Source organism: Rhinopithecus roxellana, chromosome 9, assembly GCF_007565055.1.
Source record: "Rhinopithecus roxellana isolate Shanxi Qingling chromosome 9, ASM756505v1, whole genome shotgun sequence".
Classification (NCBI taxonomy): Eukaryota; Metazoa; Chordata; class Mammalia; order Primates; family Cercopithecidae; genus Rhinopithecus; species Rhinopithecus roxellana.
Genome location: NC_044557.1, coordinates 1,741,685 through 1,765,721, shown reverse-complemented (window position 1 = coordinate 1,765,721; position 24,037 = coordinate 1,741,685). Strand labels below are relative to the sequence as shown.

Below are 24,037 nucleotides of genomic sequence, written 5' to 3'. Positions count from 1 at the left end.
TGGACCACAGGTGCACACAACCACGCCCAGCCCTGCATTTTTTGTAGAGATGGGGTTTTATCATATTTCTCAGGCTGGTCTGGAGCTCCTAGGCTTAAGTGAGCCACCTGCCTCAGTCTCCAAAAGTGCTGGGATTACAGGCACGAGCCAATGTGCACAGCCTCTATGATCTATTCTGAGTGATTTTCGTTTATGGAATAAGAAAAGGATCCAACTTTACTCTTTTCATTGTGGCTATCCAGATGTCCCAAAATTCATTTATTCAAAAACTATTCTTGTCAAAAAACAATGGACTTTAAATATCTGAGTTTATTTCTGGGTCTCAATTGTATTCTATTAATCCATATGTGTAACCTTGTGCAAGTACCACGCTGTCTTCATTACTATAGTTTTGTGGTAAGTTTGACACTGGGAACAATGAGTCCTCCAACTTTGTTATTCTTTTTCAAGATTTTTTTTTTTAATCTGGATTTCTGCATTTCCATATGAATCGGGATCAATGTGTTAATTTCTGCAAGGAAGCTAGCTGGGATTTTAACTGTGAGCCTTTTGAATCTATAGATCAATTTTGGAAAAATCTTAATTATATTAGATATTCTGATCTATTGATATGGTTTGGATCTTTGTCCCCACCTGAATCTCATCTTGAATTGTAATCCCCATGAGTCAAGGGAAGAACCTGATGAGAGGCAATTGATTATGGCGAGGTTTAGATCCTCTTTAATTTCTTTGAACAGTGTTTTATAGTTTTCAGATCACAGGTTTTGTACTACTTTTGTTAATTTGATTAGTAAGTATTTTTATTGCTATTGTAAATAAAATTGTTTTCTTAGCTTTATTTTCAGATGGTTCATTTGTAGTATATAGGGGTACAATTGAATTTTGTATATTGATCTTATATCCTGCAACCTTAATAAATGTGTTTATTAGTTGTAATAGTTTTTTGATTGTCTCTTATTTCATTTCTTGCCTAATTGCCCTGACAGAACCATCAGTACATTGTTAAATAGAAGTGGTGAGAGCTTGTATTTTCACTTTGTTCCTGACCGTAGGGGGAAGGCATTCAATATTTCTCCATTAGTTGTGATGTTGGCAGTGAATTTTTCATAGATGCTCTTTATTTGGTTGTGGAGGTTCTGTTCTATTCCTAAATTGTTGAGATTTTTTTTTCTCATGAAGGGCTCTGATATTTGTCAGTTTTTTTTTTTTTTTGCTTTATTGAGATAATCATGTGTGTTTTGTATTTTATAATATTAATGTGACATATTGGGTTAATTGATATCCAAATGTTAAACCCACCTTGTGTTTCTGAGAGAAATCTCACTTGGTCATAGTATAGAATCTTTTTTATATATTGTTGGGTTTGATTTGCTAGCATTTTGTTGAGGAATTTTTAATCTGTATTCAATACAAATTTTGATCTTTAGGTTCCTTTTCTTGTATGTCTTTGTCTGCTTTTGCCATCATGTTAAAACTGGCCCCATAGAATGAATTGGAAATTCCCTCCTCTTTTATTTTTTGAAAGGGTTTGTGAAGGATTTGTGTTAATTCTTCTTTAAGCATCTAATAGATTTTTACTTGTGAAGCAATCAGGGCCTAACTTAACATCTTTTATTATTAATCAAACTCTTTACATGTTATAAGTTTTTCAGGTTTTCTACTTCTTCCTAAGACAGTTTTGGTAGTTTCATCTTTCTGCCAATTTGTTCATTTAATCTACATTATCAAATTTATTGACTTGTATACATCTATTCATATGAGTATACATCTGATCATATAAGTATACATGTTGTATACTTATGTGTACATATGATATATATAAGTATTGCTTTATATTTCTTTTATTTTTTCAGAATGGTAGTAATAATCTGTCCTTCGTTTTTTACTTTGGTAACATGAGTGTTCTCTTTTTTTGCAGCCAAACTTGCTACGATGTTTATCTATTTTGTTGATCTTTTCAAAAAGAACAACTTTCCTAATGGATGTTTTTCTAATTTTTTCTATTCTATAATTTATTTATTTTCATTCTAATTTTTATTATTTCCTCCTTTCTTCTAGATTTGAGTTAACTTGCCTTCCTTTGTTCAGTGTCACCTAAGGTGAAACATTAAGTGAAATAATTGATTTCAGATTTTTCCTTTCTTTTAAATAGGAAAAAATCTAGGCGGCCAGCTGCAGTGGCTTACACCTATAATGCCAGCATTATGGGAGGCCAAGGCTGGCGGATCACCTGAGATCAGGAGTTCGAGACCAGACTGGTCCACATGGCAAAACTCTTTCTCTACTAAAAATACAAAACTCAGCCAGGTGTGGTGGCACATGCTTGCAGTCCCAGCTACTCGGGAGGCTGAGGCAGGAGAGTCACTTGAACCAGGGAGGCAGAGGCTGCAGTGAGCCAAGATCATGCCACTACATTCCAAGCTAGTTGACAGAGAAAGACTTCTCTCAATAAATAAATAAATAAATAGGCATTTATATCTAAAAATTTCCCTCTAAGCACCTTTAGGAGCATGGTGTATTTTTAATGTGTTACATTTTTATTTTCATTGATTTAAAATACTTTATAATTTCCCTGTGTTTTCTGTTTTCTTTTTTTTGTATGGTTTTGACCCATTATTTAGAAATGTGTTGTTTTTACTTTCACATATTTGTGAGTTTTCCTAATTTTCTCTTTTATTGTATTCTTATTTAATTCCATTGTAGTTGGAAAGCATACTTTATATGACAAATTTTTATCATATTTTAAGACTTGCTCTGTTGTCTAATACATGGTCTATCTCGGAGACTATTCAATGTATATTGGAAAGATCATGTATTATTCTGTTGTTGGATGGAATGTTATATGGATGTCTGTTAAGTATAGTTGGTTTATAGGGTCGGTTAAGTATAGGTTGGGGTGTGTGTGTGTGTGTGTGTGTGTGTGTGTGATTTTTATTTCTTCTTGTGGATTTGAATTACTGCCTAATGTCCTTTTATTTCAGCCTCAAGGAATCCTGTTAGTATTTATTGTAGGGTTTGTCATATATCAACAAGACCTAAGTTCTTGTTAATCTTAAAAATGTCTTAATTTATCCTTTATTTTTGGAGGATAGTTTTGCTAGCTATTAAATTCTTTGTTGGTAGTTGTTTCTCATTCAGCACTTCAAATATTTCATCCTACTTCTTTCTGGCCCGTATTGTTTCTGATTAGAAATAGCTTTCAATTTGATTGGTCATCCTTTGTACACAATGGGTCACTTCTGTCTTGCTGATTTGGATTCTCTGTCTTTGAGTTTCACGTTTTTGATTATGATGTGTCTCCACATGTCGATCTATTTAAATTTATCCTACTAGGAGTTTATTAAGCTTTTTAATTGTGCAGATTAATGTTTTTCAACCTTTGAGAAGTTATTGGCCATTATTTCTTCAAATACTCACTCTACCCCTTTCTTTACTCTCCTCCTGTATCTATCATTAAATCCTTTGGTACACTTGATAATGTCCCAATGTCCCAGCAGTCCCTTAGGCTGTCCTCATTTTTCTTAATTCCTTTTTCCTTCTGTCTCTCAAACTGGATAATTTTCATTCACCTATCTTTGAGTATGCTGATTCTTTTTTTTTTTTTTTTTTTTTTTTTTTTTTTTTTTTTTTTTTGCATGCTCATGTCTGATCTTTGGTTCTTCTTGTCAAGTTTTTATTTCAGTTATTGTACTTTGAACTCCAAGATTTCTACTTTAAAAAAATTGTAACTATTTAATGATATTCTCTATTTTGTGAGACATCATTCTCATATTCCTTTTGGTTCTTTATATATAGGCTTTTAAAGCTCTTCAAATATATTTAAATTAGCTGATTTTAAAAGTATTTGACTGGTAAGTACAATAGCTGAGTTTCTCTCAAGTACAGTGTCTATTGAGAGCCTTTCCCTGTGTATTTTTATCTTTCTTGTTTCTTTCCAAGTCTTGTAATGTTTTGTCGGAAATTGGACATTACACAGGTTATAATGTGTTATTTATGGAAATCAGATTCTCTAGTAGACTTTCCCAAAGTCTACATCTCTGTCATTTGTGGCCATTGGATTTTCTACTCTATTAGTTTAGTGGTAAGCTTATAATTGGACAATGATTTTTGTTAAACACCTGGAACCAAGAAGTTTCTCAGTCTTTGTCAAGGGATTCTGTGTTCGTGTTGGGGCATGCCTTCAATATTCAGCTGAAAAGTTGACAACTCTGTTTAACCTTCATTTTCTGCTTTTATGAAACCTCAAGGTCAGTCAGAGATGAGAGCTTTGGAACATCTCAGTCCTTTCTGCTTTTGCATACTGCTTTGCAAAGTTCTGGGCATCTTCATTGTCATTTAGATTTCCAGTAACATTCCAGAGTTTTTCAAAGTCCCTTATAAATAAGAAGACATTTTATTCTTCAGTTTTCCTTTTATGCTTTTATTTGGTCTTCAATTTGCCCTGCTATGTGTTGCCTCAGGCACAGGTGACGTTAATATATTTGATAACACTCCCTGGGGATAGGCTTATAGCACTAGACAAATGCAAATGAGGTTGCAAAAGACAAGCCATTCAAGTAGGGTTATCCAGGGAACCACCAGACAAGTCCAATAATGACTCTTCTTTGGAAATAAGGCTTTTGAAGAACTGTATTTCTGCTGTACTCCCTCTAGTGTCAAGAATATGGAGTATTACATTTTGAAAGCTATCGATGAGTTGTGGAGCTAGAGATGAAACTAGTGTAAATTAAAACAACACAAATCTTGTATCTCTTACTGCTATCTATTTATTTATCTTGACTAAATGTTTCCATGGCTCCTGTTGGTTAGTTTCCAGAGTTCTGAAAAATAAAATAAATCTCACAAGTTTCGCCAGTTTTTTCTATTTTTATGGAGGGGCAGCCTATCTCAGGTCCCTCCTCTACCTTTTTATTCTGGTATCTTGTCTTGATTTTTTTTTTTTTTTTTTTTTTTTTTTTTTTTTTTTTTTTTTGAGATGGAGTCTCGCTCTGTTGCCCGGGCCGGAGTGCAGTGGCACGATCTCCGCTCACTGCAAGCTCCGCCTCCCAGGTTCACGCCATTCTCCTGCCTCAGCCTCTCGAGTAGATGGGACTACAGGCGTCTACCACCACCCCCGGCTAATTTTTTGTATTTTTAGTAGAGACGGGGTTTCACCATGTTAGCCAGGATGGTCTTGATATCCTGACCTCATGATCCACCCGCCTCGGCCTCCCAAAGTGCTGGGATTACAGGCGTGAGCTACCACGCCCGGCCTTGTCTTCATTTTTTAAAGGTAGTTTTCCTGGGTATAAAATTCCTGGTTGGCAGTTTATTTCAGCACTTTTTTATGACATCTCATTGCCTTCTAACCTCCATTTTTTTCTGATAAGAAGTCAGCTGTTTCACATGAAAACCACATTTTTCTCGTGCTGGTTTCAAGATTTTTCATGATGTAGCGCACAATTTAGTCCACAACAGTCACATTTTGAGGTTCTAGGCAGACACATATTAATATTTGGGGAGACAGTCTCCAATTTATTAACCCCTCTAGTGAATAATTAACATCAGTTAATGTACTTTTCAACTATAAAACTTCTATTTTGTTCTTCTTAAAATTTTTATTTGTTTATTGATAATGTTTCTTTAGGGAGACATTGTCATCATGCCTTTATTTAATCAGGATTTCCTTCATTTCTTTCAACATATTTAGAATATTGACTTTTAATATTTTTTTGCTAACTCTAACATGGACTCTTGCACAGAAAGTTTCTTTTGCTTGCTTTCCCCACCCTGGGTATAGCTCATGCTTGCCTGTTAATTTGCATGTCTCATGTTTTCCTGTTACTTTGCATGTCTCATATTTTGTGTTGAAAAATGAATATAGATAATTATAGCAGCTCTGAAACCAAAGCTTGTTGTTGTCACTAGTTGTGTAATTAATTGGTTAGTGACTTGGCTGAACTGTTTTATAAAATCAGTTTCCCCTAAGTGTGAAGCCTTTGATGTTGCTCATTGGAGAGTGAAGCCTTGGACTGCAGTGGTTAATAACCATTGGGCTGATGGTGGTTTTAGCAGGCTCATTTTAACCATTGGGCTGATGGTGGTTTTAGCAGGCTTATTTTAATTATCTCTTTCCCTGATCTCTATGGTAAGCTCTCTGCCTCTGTTGGTATCACACCCAGTTCCTAGACTACACTAGCAGGCTGTCTATTATTGTTTCTTACTATGCCTGAGGCATCTGTCACTCCACGGTATTATGTAATTAAATTTGGGCCCCTTTGCAAGAGTGGTTTCTAAGACCAGTCTTTGCAGTTTGTTCTGTCCCTAAGAGAATAGTTATTAGCTGTATTTTTTCTGGTTCACTATGGTAAACTCTGACTTATTGTTTGTCTTGTTGTTCTCAAGGAGATACCAGCCTCCAATTAATTGTTTAACACCAAAATCACTGTTGTCAAAAAGCACCCTTGGGCTTGAAATTCTTGATACTCTGTTCCAAGTAAAATCAATTCCTTTGGGCAGAGCTTCAGAGCTCTTTGTTCTTATGGCCTGCCTCTCCTCCTGGGCAAAATCTCTGAGCCGTTGCTTCGAAGCTTGCAGAATGGTGGGTGGTGTTGGAAAAGAAGTCTGCTTCTGTTGAAGTGACACACCTGTTTTATGAGTAGGACACTAGCAGTAGTGTCTGCTAGCAGTAGTAGCCTGGCCTTCTTTGTTTGCTTCTCCCACTATGAAACCTCTGCCTTGGGGGTGAGCTGGGGTAAGGAAGATTAATACTTCATTGTTTTCATCCTGTGATACCTAAACAGAGCCTCACCTATAAATGAGAGCTGTGAGGAGTAAAAGAGTCTCTATCCTCTAGGCTGCACTCACCTGAAACTTAGTTTCTGCAACACAGAGTGGGAAGGGGATGAGAAATACTGATGCTGTGTCCCTCACAGGGACATAGCACAGCCTTTGATTGGGAGCTGGAGGGAGGGGAAGCCCTGCATTCTTGAGCACACTTGTCCAGAATAAAGCTTTTATCACACCTAGCTGAGTTTGGAGGAAAGGAAGCAGTTTGTGGTTCAAGTGCCAAAGATTCTTGATGCCCTTATTAAGATTTAGTCTATTTTACTGAATACAAGTTTTTGTATTGCTGTTGTTGTTGTTGAGATGGAGTCTCACTCTGTCCCCAATCCTGGAGTGGAATGGCGTGATCTCGGCTCATTGCAAGCTCCACCTCCCAGGTTAAAGTGATTCTCCTGCCTCAGCCTCCCAAGTATCTGGGATTACAGGTGCCTGCAACCACATCCAGCTAATTTTTGTATTTTTAGTAGAGATGGGGTTTCATCAGGTTGGCCAGGCTGCTCTCAAACTCCTGACCTCAGGTGATCTACCCACCTCAGCCTCCCAAAGGGCTGGGATTGCAGGCATAAGCCACTGCACCCAGCCACAAGTTTTCTTCATTTGCTATATGTTCACAGAACAATCTCTAGAGATTTTCAATGTGTGTGTGTGTTTATATTTTGATAATTTCACTAGTTAGGGCTGTTTCACTAAGGAGCAAGTTTATGAAGCTTCTTCTGCCGCTATTCCACACCCAAAACTAAAGGCTCTGTCTTAATATTATCTTAACGTAAGATTTTCTGTGAATCTTTCTACTTCCCCTCGAAAGTCTTAAGACAATTTCTAGGATGGCCAAAAATAAATAAATAAATAAATAAACTGTTCCTATGTAATTTCCTGAAATCCCTATTATCTACATCCTGAAATCCCTATTGTCTACAGGGTAGTTCAACTGAATGCTTGAGTCTGAAGAATATTGTTTCTTAAAGTATCTTCAAGACTTTATTTTGGGACTGGATTTAAACATGGACTCCTTACATTCAATAAAAATGTGAATCTTTTTTGAAGCAATGGATGAGTCTGACTAAATGGGAAGAAAGTCCCATTAAAGGAAGGGCCCCCCAAAAAAGAACAAGATAATACCCTAAAAAGTATAATCTCACTACACATGTCATCCTATTATATGTAAATTTAGTATAGTTTCATGCAGTATACATATGCCTTTAAACACAGTGTACAAACAAAACTTTCTGAAAAGAAATTACACATACAAGCATACACATGCATATACTTGTCATTCTGCAAACAAAAATGCTTTATAAAAATAAATAATCATCCCTTTTTAGCCGACTTTTGTGACTTTACTATAAATGTTAAAATATTTCTGTATAAAAAAGAAGATTCTGCCTTCATATTTGTAGACCTGGCAAATTTTGCCCACTTCTATGACATGTATTTTATGATGTCTAGGGATAAGTTAATGAGACTTTCAATTTACAATCTAATTTCTTAGCTTCAATGCAGTCATCATACTCTTCAGAATCTTTCATTACTCTTAGAATAATTTCTTTTTCCTACCCTATATGGATCCTCAATCACCAGTATTACCAAATCCATTCCACTCCAGCCAGACCTCTATTAATCTGGTACTGAGATTCTGCAGTAACAAGCAGCAAACGATCAAGTGTTACTGACTTCAGTTTGCCAGATGATGGCAGCAGAGTACCATGAAATACTCACAGGTCAATGGCTTGGTGTGTGAATTTGAATCTGGAGATCCTGGTTCTAACTAAAATGTGCCAAAAGAGAACATTATTTTAGAAAGGTGTTGCTTGACCACATCGTTTTAAATGTCATGATAATATCTGGGCACTCTCTTAGAGAATTAACTTTCAAAAAGAGCTTAGAAACTTATCAATAAATGACAACATAGAAATCGTACACTGACTAAATTAGGACAGTTATCAGGTTGAATACTTTATGGGTTTAGCGCCAGTTAAGAGTATCCTCAGTCCACTCCTTTCAAATAGTTATCTCTTTAATGAGTTCATTAAACTTCCTTGGTCTCACCAGTTTCTCCCCGCTACCATACTCAGTGAGAACTCAGAAGACTTGAGTTGTGATCACAGCTATTCCACTGATTACTGTGGTTGGTGAAAAACATGTTAGCTTTTGGGGTCTCAGTGTAATCACCTCCAAGGAGGGGAATTCTCAGTCTCTATGGCCCTTTTCAACTCTGGTGCTCTATAATTCTGAATCCCTCTTTTTTTGATTACGTCCATTTTTCTAAATTAGAACCACACTAGAGGTTCTCCAATTAAATTCAAAATCAAATATTTTACAGAAGCAGAATAGAGTGCTGGTTAAGAACATGAATTCTGGATTGGCCATTTACTAACTCTGTGACTTCAGGCAAATTATTAAAATTTTCAAGGTGCTTCAGAGTTTTTTGAAATGTTGACAATAACATTGCATATCTCAGAAAGTTAAGTGGGAATATCAGTATAGAAAGAAGATACAAATTGATTATATTAATATAAAAAGCATTAAGCCAGTAAGTTCTGCATATATAATAATTATTATGCCACCCATGGGAGCACAAACTCAAAAGGAATCTTTTTTATTTTTTTCAATCAATGAAATACAGATAAAATAAGAATTGAAAGAGAATTCCTAGTAGATTACACTTATTTTAACCCATTACCTGATTTTTGTTCCTTTTTTTTTTTGAGATAGAATCTCTCTCTGTTGCCCAGGCTGGAGTGCAGTAGTGCGATCTCAGCTCACTGCAGTCTCTACCTTCCAGATTCAAGCGATTCTCCTGCTTCAGCCTCTTGAGTAGCTGGGACTACAGGTGCCCACCCGCCATCATGCCCAGCTAATTTTTTGTATTTTTAGTAGAGACGGGGTTTCACCATGTTAGCCAGGATGGTCTCGATCTCCTGACCTCTTGATCCACCCACCTCAGCCTCCCAAAATGCTGGGATTACAGGTGTGAGCTACCACACTCGACCCATTACCTGATGATTTTTGCGTTCACAGCATAAATACAAGTAGGGCTAAGCCTTCAGAGTAAGAAGAATAATTGTCTTTCTGACCTTCTTCTTAATGGAATTAGATAAGTTATTGGGCATGAAGTTTCCTAGCCTCAACTCTACTGTTCACTACCTGCTATTTCTTCATTGCAGTTTCTAACACCTAGGATAGTAGTATCCAACCAAGGCAAGGAGGGGTACATAAGAATCTTTACATGTGATAGAGTAGAAGGAATGGGCAATTTGAAAGTAGCCCTTAGGAAAGTTGTGCCCAAATTCTGCTAATCTTCACCCCTTGAGAACTGTTTCAGAGTCTGCATTAAAATGCTAATATTCTGCAATAGAGTCAAATCTAATGGAAAGCAGAATTCTGAAAAGGAAATTGGAAAGAGGGTGCAAAAAGTTAGGGACAGGAAAAAAAATGATAAGAAATGGGCTGAGTAGGTGGTCCAAATATGGATTTATTTTACTTTATAGTTTTCTTTAGGTTTGACCCTGGGTCACCTTTTTTTTATATATAAACATTCCAGACTATTAATTGACCTTTTTAAGGAGGAACAACCCCAGCCAGTGTTTCCTAGGGAGGAGAACTCTAAACTCAAAAGGTAGAGATTTAGCTACCCTAATGAATATACCAGCTCATCTTCCCAGTTTAACTTATTTAAGCAGCAGTGAAGAACAGTCAGAGGTCCCAGTGGTCTTAGGTTAGGTAGGATAAAGAATAGGACATGGTTCCTGCATATTTTCTTCTCTAAGAGTTCAGGACTACATGTCCACCAAATTTCAATAAAAAGAAAAGCAACTTGATAACAAGCCTATAAAGACCCTACACAGATATATTGCACTCCTATATTTGTGTCAGTTGCAGTTATTCTTCTAATGGTACAGTTGAGTATGGCTTTCCGTGATTTCCAGTTGTTAGCATTATTTCTGCCCCAGCTGAGGCCTTCTTTCTCATCCTAGTGACTACAATAGCTTTCTACTTGGCCTCTCTGGCTCTGCTCTCCTTTCATGCCAATCCATGCCATTTTTCATAGCTGCAATAATTTGTATGACATTCTGATCATGAATGGATACATAAATAAATAAGGAATAGATGGGTGACTGTTACCCCACTTCTGCAAGACTAAGGCATGGGCTTGCTCTGTTGCTAGCATTATTTCTGCCCCAGCTGAGGCCTTCTTTCTCATCCTAGTGACTACAATAGCTTTCTACTTGGCCTCTCTGGCTCTGCTCTCCTTTCATGCCAATCCATGCCATTTTTCATAGCTGCAATAATTTGTATGACATTCTGATCGTGAATGGATACATAAATAAATAAGGAATAGATGGGTGGCTGTGACCCCACTTCTGCAAGACTAAGGCACGGGCTTGCTCTGCTGCCCTGTTGCTTTTTCAGCTTCTAAAGTAGTGGTTTTTAGCTAGAATATGTAATGTCACTTTTTAGGTGTGGCACAATGAGTGGTAAAGTACTACATTTTACAAATAATTGCAACAATTTAGCTATTTAGTAAATTGGAGAAGATTTGGGATAATCTGAATAATATAGGCATTATTTTCACTCATTTGAACTGTGATAAAACTTCTTGAGGGAGATAGAAATAAGTGGAATTATTGCTATCCATGTGAAAATCACATATGAGGCATTTCTTAAAATGCAGTCCTATCATGTATTCCAGAAAAGGAAAGATTTGCTTGTTGCTTTCAAGGGAATTACCTTTTGAAAGAGAAAGATAACCAAAATGTTGGCCATGTATTTAGAAGAACTTTCATTTTTCTAGTCATTTACAGGTCTCAGATCCCATGGTTTTTTAAATTTTATTTATTTATTTATTTATTTATTTATTTATTTATTTATTTAATTTTGGTATCCAATGCTTTATCTAGAAATCTGTAAAGTATCCATAGGGAAGTCATGGTAAGTCATGACATTAACAGTTTAGCTAGAGTGTTAGGAAAAATCTATTTCAACTTTCCTTGCCTAAAATAGATTTAAAATATATTGCACACAGTTAGCTATAGGTAGATAGATAGATAGATAGATAGATAGATAGATAGATAGATAGATAGATACACAGATAGAAGAAATATAAATAAATAAAATGATCAAACAGAATGAAATCAGAGAAACTTCACTGCTTATCTACTGCCTTGAGGAAGGGACTTTGTCTTCTTATTTTTTTCTTAAAATTTTTTCCTCAAATACTTGAAGCAATATTGAAACTGGGGATAAACTGTTGCAACTTCTTTATCTGCCCTATCTTGCAACCTGGTAAGTAAACAATTTTCAACTTCCGTTTTGAACGCAATTAGAATTATAGAATTTAGACCTGGAAGGAATCAGAAGAGATGACTTGGGCCAGTTTGTCCTTGACCTTCAGGTGGTCAACACCAATCAGAAACATCAGCAATCTCCATACAAGCTGTTCTGTCTGCCCCACACACATGCACATTCTTCCATAATTATGAAAGCTTCCAAAATTATAAAAATCATTAATGCGTTTTCAGATGAGGTTTTAAGAATGATTCAAGGAAAGATTCAAAGCTTTAGCGAAGATTTTGAGAGTTTTACAGAGAGCACTCACCCCTCCCACTTATCCTTCCCCCAACCCTCATTTTTTAGCAGCTGACAAATGTTATTGGCTGGAGATTTAGGCTTTGAGAAAAGGAGACACTTCCTAAAAGTTCTGTAATTCCTAGGCCAGTTCTGGCATGTTGTCTTAGACATTCCATAATTCAGTTTCCATCACAACCAACCAGCCTTTAGAGACTGACAGTTGGTAACACAGCTAGTCCTTCCTCAGATTTTACTTCAGGTGTTCCCTTCCCAAGCCATTCCCCCCAGGGCAAAAGGTAACCTTGAAATAAGGAAGCATCAGTCAAGTGAAGGCTTCTGAGGATTACAGGTAGGGTAAACTTATTCCAAATCCATCTCTTAACACACCTGGATGATGCAGTCACTGCCAATTTAAGTTGAGAAATCACATATCCAAAGGATGTCCTTCTTTCAGAAGTGTGTTTTGACTCAGTTGATGTTTTTATGGATTAGAATGGTTCAGAAAAGAATTACATCAAAAGAAAGAGGGATGCCAAGACATCTTCATGGCTTTTTCTGTCTGCCACTGATCAAAATGAGGTGATAACTGGGATTAAGGGCTTGTCCCACACGAACTCCCCACTGTGGTTAGTCTAAGTACAGAAATAATGCTTATGTTGAGACAGTAGGAAAAGGTCACGTCTCCTTTCTGCACTTGGGTGGGCAGGAGAAGAGGAGTATCAGTGATGACTGCCCCTTGATGTGGTCCACCTCCTTAGGAACTTCTGCTCAATCTCTCCGTCTCTGATCACCAAGCAATCAGGTTCTGACAAGTGGATTACACAGGCTCTTTGAAAATTGAAGAGAAGTATTTAACTTGCAAAGCATTGTTTAGAATATGCTTTTTAAAAATCACAACAGCAAGTGCAAATTTTTATTGTGTGACAATGCCTACCTAGCCTAGATGGTTGAAAATGATTCTTGGGTTGAATCTGGGTTCCAGAATAAGAAGGGCATGATTACATATCAACATATAGGTGCAGGAAGAAGTATTGGCTCACCTGTCACATTTTTCCATATTAAAGTGGCTTCATGGTGCTCACTGAATCTATTAATTTCAACATTCTTGCATGTATCCTTATAATCACCCTTCATAAAGTCATGGTAGTATTCCTATACTGCAGGAGAGAAAATTATTTCCTTTTGTGTTATTTCCAGATTTGGAAATACACAAAGTCTTTGATATGCATCTACTGTAAGATCGAGATTCTTCAAAAGTCAAAATTAATAATAAAGAAAGCCTCAAAGAAAACATAAAGGAAAAGGAGGTGATGTCCAAGCAGAATGAATTGCAAGCCTGGGCAGCATCTGCAGGAAGGAGACAGGATTTTTGTAGAGTGATGCTTTCTTAGCGTCCTAAGGTGCCTCTAGACATGCCGTAGCAGGAAGACTCCTCAAATGCATTTGGGTGAAATGGGAGGGGTGATGGATTAGAAAGGTGCAGCAGCTACTCAGTAGGTACTTATTTTAAACACACCATATGGAATTGAAATCCTCTCGCACTCCCTAATTCTGTAGAAGGAAACCAAAGAGTTTGCTACAATTCATCCTCTTAGAACTAGGCTGTAGCTGAGACTCCCCAGCCTTTCCTTAGTCAAGGGTCTATAAATGGCTCAGCCAAGGGGAATAGTCCAAAAATCCCTTGTGAAGAGATGTGCCAACTCACTGAGATTTCTATCCTATTGCAGTGCCATCGGTAAAGATAGTGAAAAAATGTATGAAGGGAATCTCCTCTCGTATAGCAGGGCAGGATTCTCCTCCAAGGGTACATGCAAGCACTTCAAGAGTATCAGACTTCACCACCAGGTAAGAGCTGCAGAGAACCCTGGTCTCCTATAGTTTTTCTGAGAATCAGTGGGATATATATATATATATAGTATTTAAACCATTGTAATATATTTATAAACTCCTATACTGACCAATGGAATCGTTCCTCCCCAAAATGAAATCATCTCCACCTCGCCCATATCATTAAGCTAATCAAATATACCTCTTTCTTCCATTGCTCAAATCATCCGTACCCATAATAACCCAAAAGTTAAATGCCCAACTTTCTTTCAGACCACCTTTCAGGCACTTTAGAAATGTAAGTTAGAAACAAATTTTAACAACTCCAAATAGCTTTTCTGTTGTTAATCAGTCCCCCATTTCCAATACATTCAAGATGTGATTGCCTTAGTTTTTGCTTCTGCAAAATATGGGCAATGAATCCCTCCTCCCTGCCCTTTTCCTTGCAGCTTTTTAGTACACTGAAACTTCCACTAACCAGAAAGCAGAGTTGGAGGAGGGTGACCTACTTAGTTGATTTTAATTAGAGGGGCAATCCAAATGTTCTATCATTCCAAACTTTAATGAAAATAACTCTGTAATATCTTGACAACATTTCAGTTTATTAGGGATAATATACCAGGAAGATCTTTGATGATTAAAAACTGATTATCTAAGGGTAAATATATTATCAAAGAGTCATTATACCCTGGCATTACACGATGGTATAAATATTTTGTAGATTTTTTTATAGTGATTAAATGAGATTAGGTATTTAAAGCACTTTGCTGCTGCAGCTAGTATGGAAAATAATATGCAAGTTCTTCAAAAAATTAAGAATAAAACTACTATATGATCCAGCAATCCTACTTCTGGGCATTTATTCAAAGAAAACAAAATCAGTATTTCAAAGACAATTCTGTACTCCCATGTTCATTGCAGCACTATTCACAATAGCCAAGATATAGAAACAACCTAAGTGTTACTCAGAAAATGAATAAAATAGGGCTGGGCATAGCAGCTCATACCTATAATCCCAGTGCTTTAAGAGGCTGAGCTGGGAGGATTGCTTGAGCCCAGGAGTTCAAGACCATCCTGGGGCAATATAGAAATACCCTGTCTCTGCAAAAAAAATTTTTTTTTAAATGAGCCAGGCATGGTAGCACACAGCTGTAGTCCTAACTACTTGGGCTACTGAGATGAGAAGATTGTTTGAGCCTGGGAGTTTGACTCTACAGTGAGTTGTGTTCATGCCACTGCACTCTAGCCTGGGTGACAGAGCGAGAGCCTGTCAAAAAAAAAAAAAAAAAAAAAAAAAAAAAAAAAAAAAGAATGGATAAAGGAAATGTCATACACACACACACACAGAGAATATTATTCAGTCCTAATAAAGAAGGAAATTCTTCCATTTGCAGGAACATGGATGAACCTAAAGCACATTATGCTAAGTGAAGTAAGCCAGACACAGAAAAAGAAATACTGCACGATCTCGCTTATATGTGGACTCTAAAATAGCCAAACCCATAGGAACAGAGTAGAGTGGTAGTTTTCAGAAGTGGTGGGTGGGGGAAATGGGGAGCTGTTGATCAAAGGGTACCAAGGAATCACTTTGCTTAATTCCTGGCTGCTAGTATGTCCTCATTAAATGCTTCTTCTTATTGCAATGATCAATTCTTATAGCCAGGAAGATGTTTGAAATTGGGCTGAGAGTGTAATAAGTGCAGAACCTTCCAGTGATGTAGGTTTCGCAATAAATCTTTTACTTGTACTTGGTTTTGATGCAATTTACTTATTTCTTTTAGCACACAGTTCTCTTCTGTTTACCTGAGGATTCTGGATTGTTGGGTCTGGTTAATGGAAATTTTCCTGTATCTTCCCAAAGGTGGGGTGGGAATCAAACGTCTGAGCCACCAATTTTCCCTCCCTTTTATGCACTTTCTAAGAGCAATATAAAAGTCCAGGAATTACAGTTTGTGCCCTTCCTGCCTTGCATTCCCAGATTTTATAAAGTGGATGAGATAGCCTATGGGAAAGCACTGAGAACTAGTTGAAGGAAAGGTCTTGGGGCATTTCAGGGACCCAGATTTTGCCTGGCTATTTCCAACCACAAAACAGTCCCAGATGAGCACAGGGATCTGCAGATACTTTTTCTCCAAAAATGGTTGGTGAATAGGCATTTATTGAGTAGCCTATGCGTGCTAAGTAGGCACCATGCTTGATGCTTTTGTAAATATAGAAATCATGTTTCAACTTCCATGCTGTCTAGATGGGTAAACAAGATGAATTCACATAAAATGAATCAGAGGCCAAAGAAAGAATAAGTGCTAGTTTTTGACAGCACAGTAAAGTGACTATAGTTAACAACAATATATTGCATATTTAAAAAGTACTGAAAGAGAAGATGTAAAATGCTCCCAGTGCAAAGAAAGGGTTCACACGTGAGGTGATGGGTATTCTAAATACCCTGACTTGATCATTACACATTCTACACACATATCAAAATATCGCGTATACACCATAAATGTGTACAAATATTATGCATTAGTACAAATATACAGAAAAGATAGGTTAATTTTCTTCCCTAGAAAGTACAAGGGAAAAAGTTGGAAAACTTTCACAATAAAAAGTTTTTGCAGTTCAAAATAAACACATAATAAGACCCAATCAATCAATCAATCAATCAGAGGCCAAATAAAGTGGTACTCTTTCAAGTGCTGCATTGGTGGTTCTGGCAGAAGGTAGGGGAAGACAAGGTCAATGAGGGCTGGAAAGATTGTTCTAGAAAGCTTCCTGTGGGGGGTGGGAATTGGAAAGGTGGGAGACAGTGGGAATCTCAACTCTTGTGAATAGTGTGACATGGGTAAAGCCTGGGAGGAATGTGGCATTTTCCATGTAGCAGCTAGCCAGCCTGACAAGAGGAGAGAATGCACGGTAGAGTGTCATGGGAAAGTCTCAAATTTATCAAGAACACAGTCTTGGATTTTGGTATTGTGCATGCATGCATGTGTGTGTACACTATGTTTATGTTAATGCAAAGTTGTCATAAAAACATGATTCAAATTTGAAAATTGTTTGTGAACACATAAACACAACATATGTGATAACACAGAAAATGCTCCAATCATGTTTGTGCTTTTGTTTATTCTCTCCCACGTCTTCTCTGTGATGGTAAAGGGTTGGCAAGCCATGGATAATCAAACGCCACAGAAAATTCTCAAATGTAATTTTACTCATTCAGTTTCACTGGCTTTTCTTTTTATTCTTTAGCACAGCTGTAAAAACAAAACTAATTTAACATATCAGAATTTTTCCCATTGGTTTTAATTCCCCTTGTCTGTAATAAACAAGAAAATGGTTTAAAGCAGGCATCTAAAAGAAGGATGGATCCAGATAACCTGGTTCATCTGCAGACTTGGTCTGTCAGCCCTGTTTCTGGTTGGGGATCCCTAAATATGCTTTTGACCCCAAATAGACCAGAGACTGTGATAGTAACCCATGCAGATGATTGCTAAAGCTGATGATTAATTCCCTTGCACGTCTTAATTCAAAATCAAGGTATGTTTGCATGAATTAAAGAGCTTTAAAGAAATAAACAAGGGCCACACTGCGTAATCTTTTAGATGGTGGTATATCCTTGAACAAATATGTTCCATTTAAGGGTAAGTCTCTATGATATTTCATCAATGGGGTTGGTTAGCTCGGGTGACTTACATACCGTGTTAACGGGTCAGTGGTATAGTACTCCCTCTTAGAACCTTAGAAAAGAGTTTGTGTTTGTTTTGTGTTTATGTTGTAGGACAAAGGGAGTTCCAGCTAGCAAATTGGCAACATGTGTCTAGTGGGATCTATGTTTGCCATAACAACAATGAGTGGTAGAATAAGCTGGATGGCTTAATAGAGATTAGTAGGCATTTTTGGAAAAAAAAAGTGAAGTATGTGGTATGTGCTATTTGTGATCCATTTTTTATGCGTTAATAGTCTTGCATTCACAAATCAAAAGCAACATAATATTATTTATAGTTTTGCTGACAATGAGCTTGATATTTTTAAAGATGTAATCTTCAGGCCACCAGTGGGTTTTCCAGTAAGTTCAGAAACTACTATTTTCTATTCTTAGTACTTAAAGCACTACAGACAGCTCTAACTTATACAAAAGTTAATGTCGAATATTTTATGGTATCCCTGGTGTCTTTCTTTTCCCACAGAATAAGCAATGTTATAAATAGCAGCTATGTTGTCAGGCTAGCACACAAAAGACTGTTTAATAGATGGTAGTTAAATATATATTTGTTGAATGAATAAGTAAACAAACATTAGCTCTAGTCACTTGAATTGTATGTCCTTAAATCAAGGGATCATATGATATAAGAGAGAGAAAGTATTTCCTGTTTCTTTTCAGGAAAGAGCTGTGCAGTGTTTCATTGTAAGTGAACATGAATCTCATTCATTTCTGGAGCTCCCTGGTCCTAGCTTCCAATTTCTTTACCTTGGCCATTCTATTTTGGGTGAGTTAGGACAGTTTTGCCCATTCTACCTATTACACAATTATTTACTATTCTCTGCTTCTTCTCTATCAAAACTCTCTTCTTTAGTAAACTGTTTTTAATTAGATATTAGAAAGAAAAGGTTTAGATACAACTAATTAGTATGATGTTGTGACTAATAACACCATAACCACAATAAATTATCCAAGTTTCTAAAAAGTAGATGTGAATAATCTCAAGTGAATGGTGAAAGATATTTAATTGGTGAAACAAGGCAGAAATTTCCAAGCATTGTATAACAGACCTGGGCCAGGAGAGGGAAACATTTTTAATAGAAATACTTGGTTTGTTTGGCCTTATCAGTCTTTCCCTGGAAATTCTCCCCACTGGGTCTGCTTAAGTCACCTTATGGCCCATATTGAAATCTAAATATTTTTCCATATAACATCCCTTCTCACCATGTCTTAATAGTATCTATGAATGAGATCACATTTATAATATCAACGTCATCTCCATCCTCTCTGTGTTCTTTTACAGATACCAGGGACCATAAATGCTATTTTTTTCTCTCTTTGCCAATGTCCAAGCCAGCCTTAGTTCTTTCAATGATAAGTGGTCCTCAAATATTAGCCATGAGCAATAGCACCTATGGCAGACATGAGTTTCAGATCACCACCTTCTTAGCCTGTAAGCTTCAGTTTTCTCATCTGTAAAATGAAATGGTATTAGAATCTAATTGAAATGTTGTAAGGATTGGTTGAGACAGGACTGATTCAATTCTTAAGTAGTGCCTAATATACATTGTGAAAATACAGCAAGTGAAAAATGTTTCATTCTGTTGTTATCATTGTATTTCCTGTCACCCTCTGCCATCATGTCTCTGGTTCTTAGACTTCTACGTTTCTGCTACCACTTTCTTTCACATTTTAGAGGAGAGGTTACAGAGTTCAAGACCTCACAAGATTTCATTCACTGTCTACAATCACCATCTATAGACCACCAGCCTGGCAAGCATACCAGCAGGGTTTTCAGTGAAGATCTATGATGCAGTAGTTCCCATTGGTAAGGTCACTTTGCCATGTCCAAGTCTGCCTATAGCTTGCCATTCTCCCTCCAGAACATTCTTTTCCATGGCATTTCCAGCTCCTTCCTTGGCTATTTTCCAGTTCCTTCCAGTCATCCCATGGCAGTCTTTCATTTTCAACCAAATGGTAGTCCATCCAGAAGGACTGCCAGGATAGCCTTTGCCAAGCTGGAAGCTTACTAATAAGTAGTGCACTAGCCGTAAGGGTATAAGAGGATCAATCCAACTGGCAGATGTTGTTTGTTTCTTTTCTGGCACATCTATTTCCAGCCCTACATAATTTATGCCCAGGCCTGACTCCTGAGACACCTTTTCCTATGACCTCTCACTTTCATGCCTCGTCTGCCATACATACCATGTTGTCTCAGGAAAAGAAGCCGAGCCCTTCCTCCCCTTTTACTCTCAGTTCTGTACATTTTATCGAATTCTGTGTCCCAAACTATTCAGGCAAGAGAATCCCCATCTTTTAGCCTCAATGATGTCTGAACTCCTACTGAGAGCCAGGCTCTGAGTCCACCTGGGGGCGGGGGGCAGAAGATCGGATACGAATCACTGTACATGGCTCTTTTCATGTCATTTCTGAGCTTTCGACAGAAACTGTTCAGATGAGATTATCTGAGCAATTCCTTTTATTCCTTCTTATTTCATATTAAGCTTTTAAAACTACTTTCCCTCCAGACAAGCATAGACTTTCCTATTTGAGTGTAATGTAGCCCATAACTAGGAAATCACAAGCATTCTCTGGTTCTTTCATTCATACATGCCTATTGAGTGGCACCTTTACTGTAGCATTTCAAATCACGTTCTGGAAATCTACATTCACTTAACACTATATGGCCAGTATTTCATCTTCCAGAGTTACCTTTCCCCAAGAGTCCAATTGGCACTTATGTTTCCCATTGTATGGTTTTCCACCTGAGATTCTAGAACCTCTAAAATATGCTTTCTCTCATTTTAATTGATGGTGTAATTTGGGACCACCAGGATCCCTAGCAGGGCTATGTGTCTGCAATGAAGTTTAATAAATATCTTCATCAGGCCTCAATAGCAAGACCAAAGAAGACAGCAGGACAAAATACATTCTCATATAATTATGGGGATATTCTAGGGGTAGGATTGAAAATAAACATACACATATATGTATAGAAACTATACTTTTAATCACAATGAGCCTGAGTTTCAAAAGCAGATGAAAGAGCTAGGGTGGCAGGAAATAAGAATTTTGAAAAGATGACTAGATATCTTCCTTCAGATCCTCTAAATACCTCTTTTCTAGTTCTTATTTTCTATTCACAGGCAAAGATCCCATTTTTGAGAAGCAATGTGCCACAATCCTAGCAAAGTACCATATATATATATATATATATATATATATATATATATATATATATAGAGAGAGAGAGAGAGAGAGAGAGAGAGAGAGAGAGCACAATAATTTATCAAGTAGGTATTGAATAAACTGATTATTTAGATTAACAAACAACATTTTATTGTTATTGCTTAAAAATAGCAGAAGAATAGCTTCAGGTATCAGGACTGTACCATGGAAAACTCAGCTTATCTCTTCCATTACTCTCATCTCCCTCATCTTGCCTAGCTTAACAGACTACAATAAAGGAGGGACAAGGCATTTTGTAAATACCTTTGTGAGTCTGTGGACAGGTCTTTTAAAAAACTAAAAACAAGCTGGGCGCGGTGGCTCACACCTGTAATCCCAGCACTTTGGGAGGCTGAGGCGGGCGGATCACGAGGTCAGGAGATCGAGACCATCCTGGTTAACACGGTGAAACCCCGTCTCTACTAAAAATACAAAAAAATTAGCTGGGCGTGGTGGTGTGCACCTGTAGTCCCAGCTACTGGGAGGCTGAGGCAAGAGAATGGCGGGAACCCGGGAGGCGGAGGTTGCAGTGAGCCGAGATCAGGCCACTGCACTCCATCACTCCATCCAGCCTGGGCAACAAAGCAAGACTCTGTCTCAAAAAAAAAAAAAAAAAAAAAAAAAAAAAAAAAAAAAAAAAAAAAAAAAAAACTAAAAACAAATTCTCCTGGAATTATGGGTATGGAAATTGATTTGGGTGGTTGCTAAGATGAGGAAGTGGCCCTCAGATCATTGCAATAAAAATTATGATGGAATGACTGATCATTTACTGAGTGCATATATTTACTTGCATTCGTTAACTAGTATTTGCATGCTTTTATTCGTCATCTCATTTATAATCTCCTAAAAGGCGGGAATGAGACCTTGTCTGTTCAGGGTCAGATATAAAAGACTGACTCTATAAGACAAGGTGAAGATTATGTGAAGCTTAGTCACTGTTTCTAAGTAAAACTCTCTTCAAGGCCTTGAGACATGACTTGCATAGTTTCCAAGGGAAAAAAAAATATGAAGTAGGGAAATGGCACTGATTTTCAGTTTGTGTTATTTGCCCTCTGAGTAACACCTTACCATCATCTTTCTCAGGGGCTCACAGTCCCCAGACACTTAAATGTCCTCATCAACATCTATTATCTAAAACTTCATTTGCAAAAACAGAATAAAATATTAACCCTTCTGGGGCAGCTTCCCTTTCATCATGGATCAGAGACTTCAGCTAAGGAACAAAGCCCTAACAGATTTCAGGTATCACCATAAAGGGGAGGTATAATTGTAGGTGACCTCCAAGAAGAGTCTTATCTGTATGTCCAATACCACATCTCGAAGCCTATTGTATGCTATGCTATGTTAGCTTTTTGGCTTCAGAAAGAGAGATAAAGGGGGACACTGCCATGCCCTGTAACTATGGTGGGGGCTCCAGCAGTAAACTGTGAAGTGTCAGATCACAACTCTGTGATGCTCATGCTCTGTGACCATGAGCAAGTCACTTACTGTCCTGTGGCTCAGATCCCCCACTCAGTAAAATAAGTAGCACCAATCTCATAGAAATTATGAAAAGATTAAGTATAAGACTTTGAGAGAAGTTCCCAGCATTGAGTAGTAAGCATTAAATAAATGCTAGCAATTATCGCTACACAAGAGGCAGGAGTATCCCATAAAATAATTGAACCCAAGGTCTGGAGAGTCACCGCAAAGCAGCTTTCTGCTAAAATTATATTAAAATTCTGCATTTGTGCTAACACCAACAGTTTGAGTAGGTAAGACAGAGGACTTAGAGATAAATGTTATTTCAATTAACATCTTAGGCTGGGCGTGGTGGCTCATGCCTGTAGTCCCAGCACTTTGGGAGGCCAAGGCGGGTGAATCACCTGAGGTCAGGAGTTTGAGGCTAGCCTGGCCAACATGGTGAAACCCCGTCTCTACTAAAAATACAAAAAATTAGCTGGGTGTGGTGGCTCACACCTGTCATCCTAGCTACTCGGGAGGCTGAGGCAGGAAAATCGCTTGAATCTGGGAAGTGGAGGTTGTAGTGAGCCTAGATTGCACCATTGCACTCCAGCCTGGGCAACAAGAGCAAAACTCCATTTCAAAAAACAAACAAACAACAACAACAACAACAACAAAAAAACCCCAACAATTTACATCTTGTGGGCGTGGCAAAGTGGCAGCAGAATTCACTTTTAGTAGTAAGAGAGGTAGACCCTGTCTCATTCTCCCCAGGGAGCAATGTGTTCCTTGCCTACTAAGAATAATTTCTTTCTTTCTTTCCTTCCCCCAGCCCCCACCCCCACCCCTTTCTTTAAAGATAAGAGAAATAAGAATTCTCCACCTGTATTAGACCCATGCTTGGCTCCTAAAGACCACACCACTTTTGATAGTGAAAGTCAAGGACACAACCATAATTGTCCTCCTCAACTTAGCATCAAATATAAAGGCTGCTTACCCAACACTATAGATTATTGGCTTATCCAACACAATATATTATTGACTTTTATACAATTATTTATACCTTTCAAAATAAACATCAAGAACAAGTGAGTGTGGAGTCTGTAATAGTCCCCATTTAATTGGGAAAATCTTTCTTGCTGAGAGAGGGTTAAGAAAAGGCACCTTTAACAAATTCTTCTCCTTGAACGCCCTTTTCTCTCCTTGCTCTCTGTTCCACAGCTGGCTGACGACTGCAAGCACAAGGCAGGCAGAACTTCAGGGTTGCTGGGCAGCTTTACAACTTGGCAGCTCTCTTCAGCACATGCGCAACGATCAGGACAATAAAATATTGTTCATTGCTTCTACCCCACAACCAATTAGGTCAGCTGTAAATATTGGAATTGCTTGGTAAACATGCTGGAAGATTGTGCTGACTTGTTAATATAAGTGAAAATGTAATTAGATTTA

The 24,037-nt window shown here is 37.5% G+C and overlaps 1 protein-coding gene across 1 annotated transcript in view; it reads left to right on the top strand.

Moving 5' to 3' along the window:
* Positions 1–24,037, top strand: part of KCNU1 (potassium calcium-activated channel subfamily U member 1) — a 165,036-nt gene that overhangs the window by 69,026 nt on the left and 71,973 nt on the right. Inside the window, exon 19 of the mRNA XM_030937901.1 lies at positions 14,121–14,238. Within this exon, the coding sequence (XP_030793761.1) occupies positions 14,121–14,238 (118 nt within the window). The remainder of the gene's footprint in view (positions 1–14,120; positions 14,239–24,037) is intronic.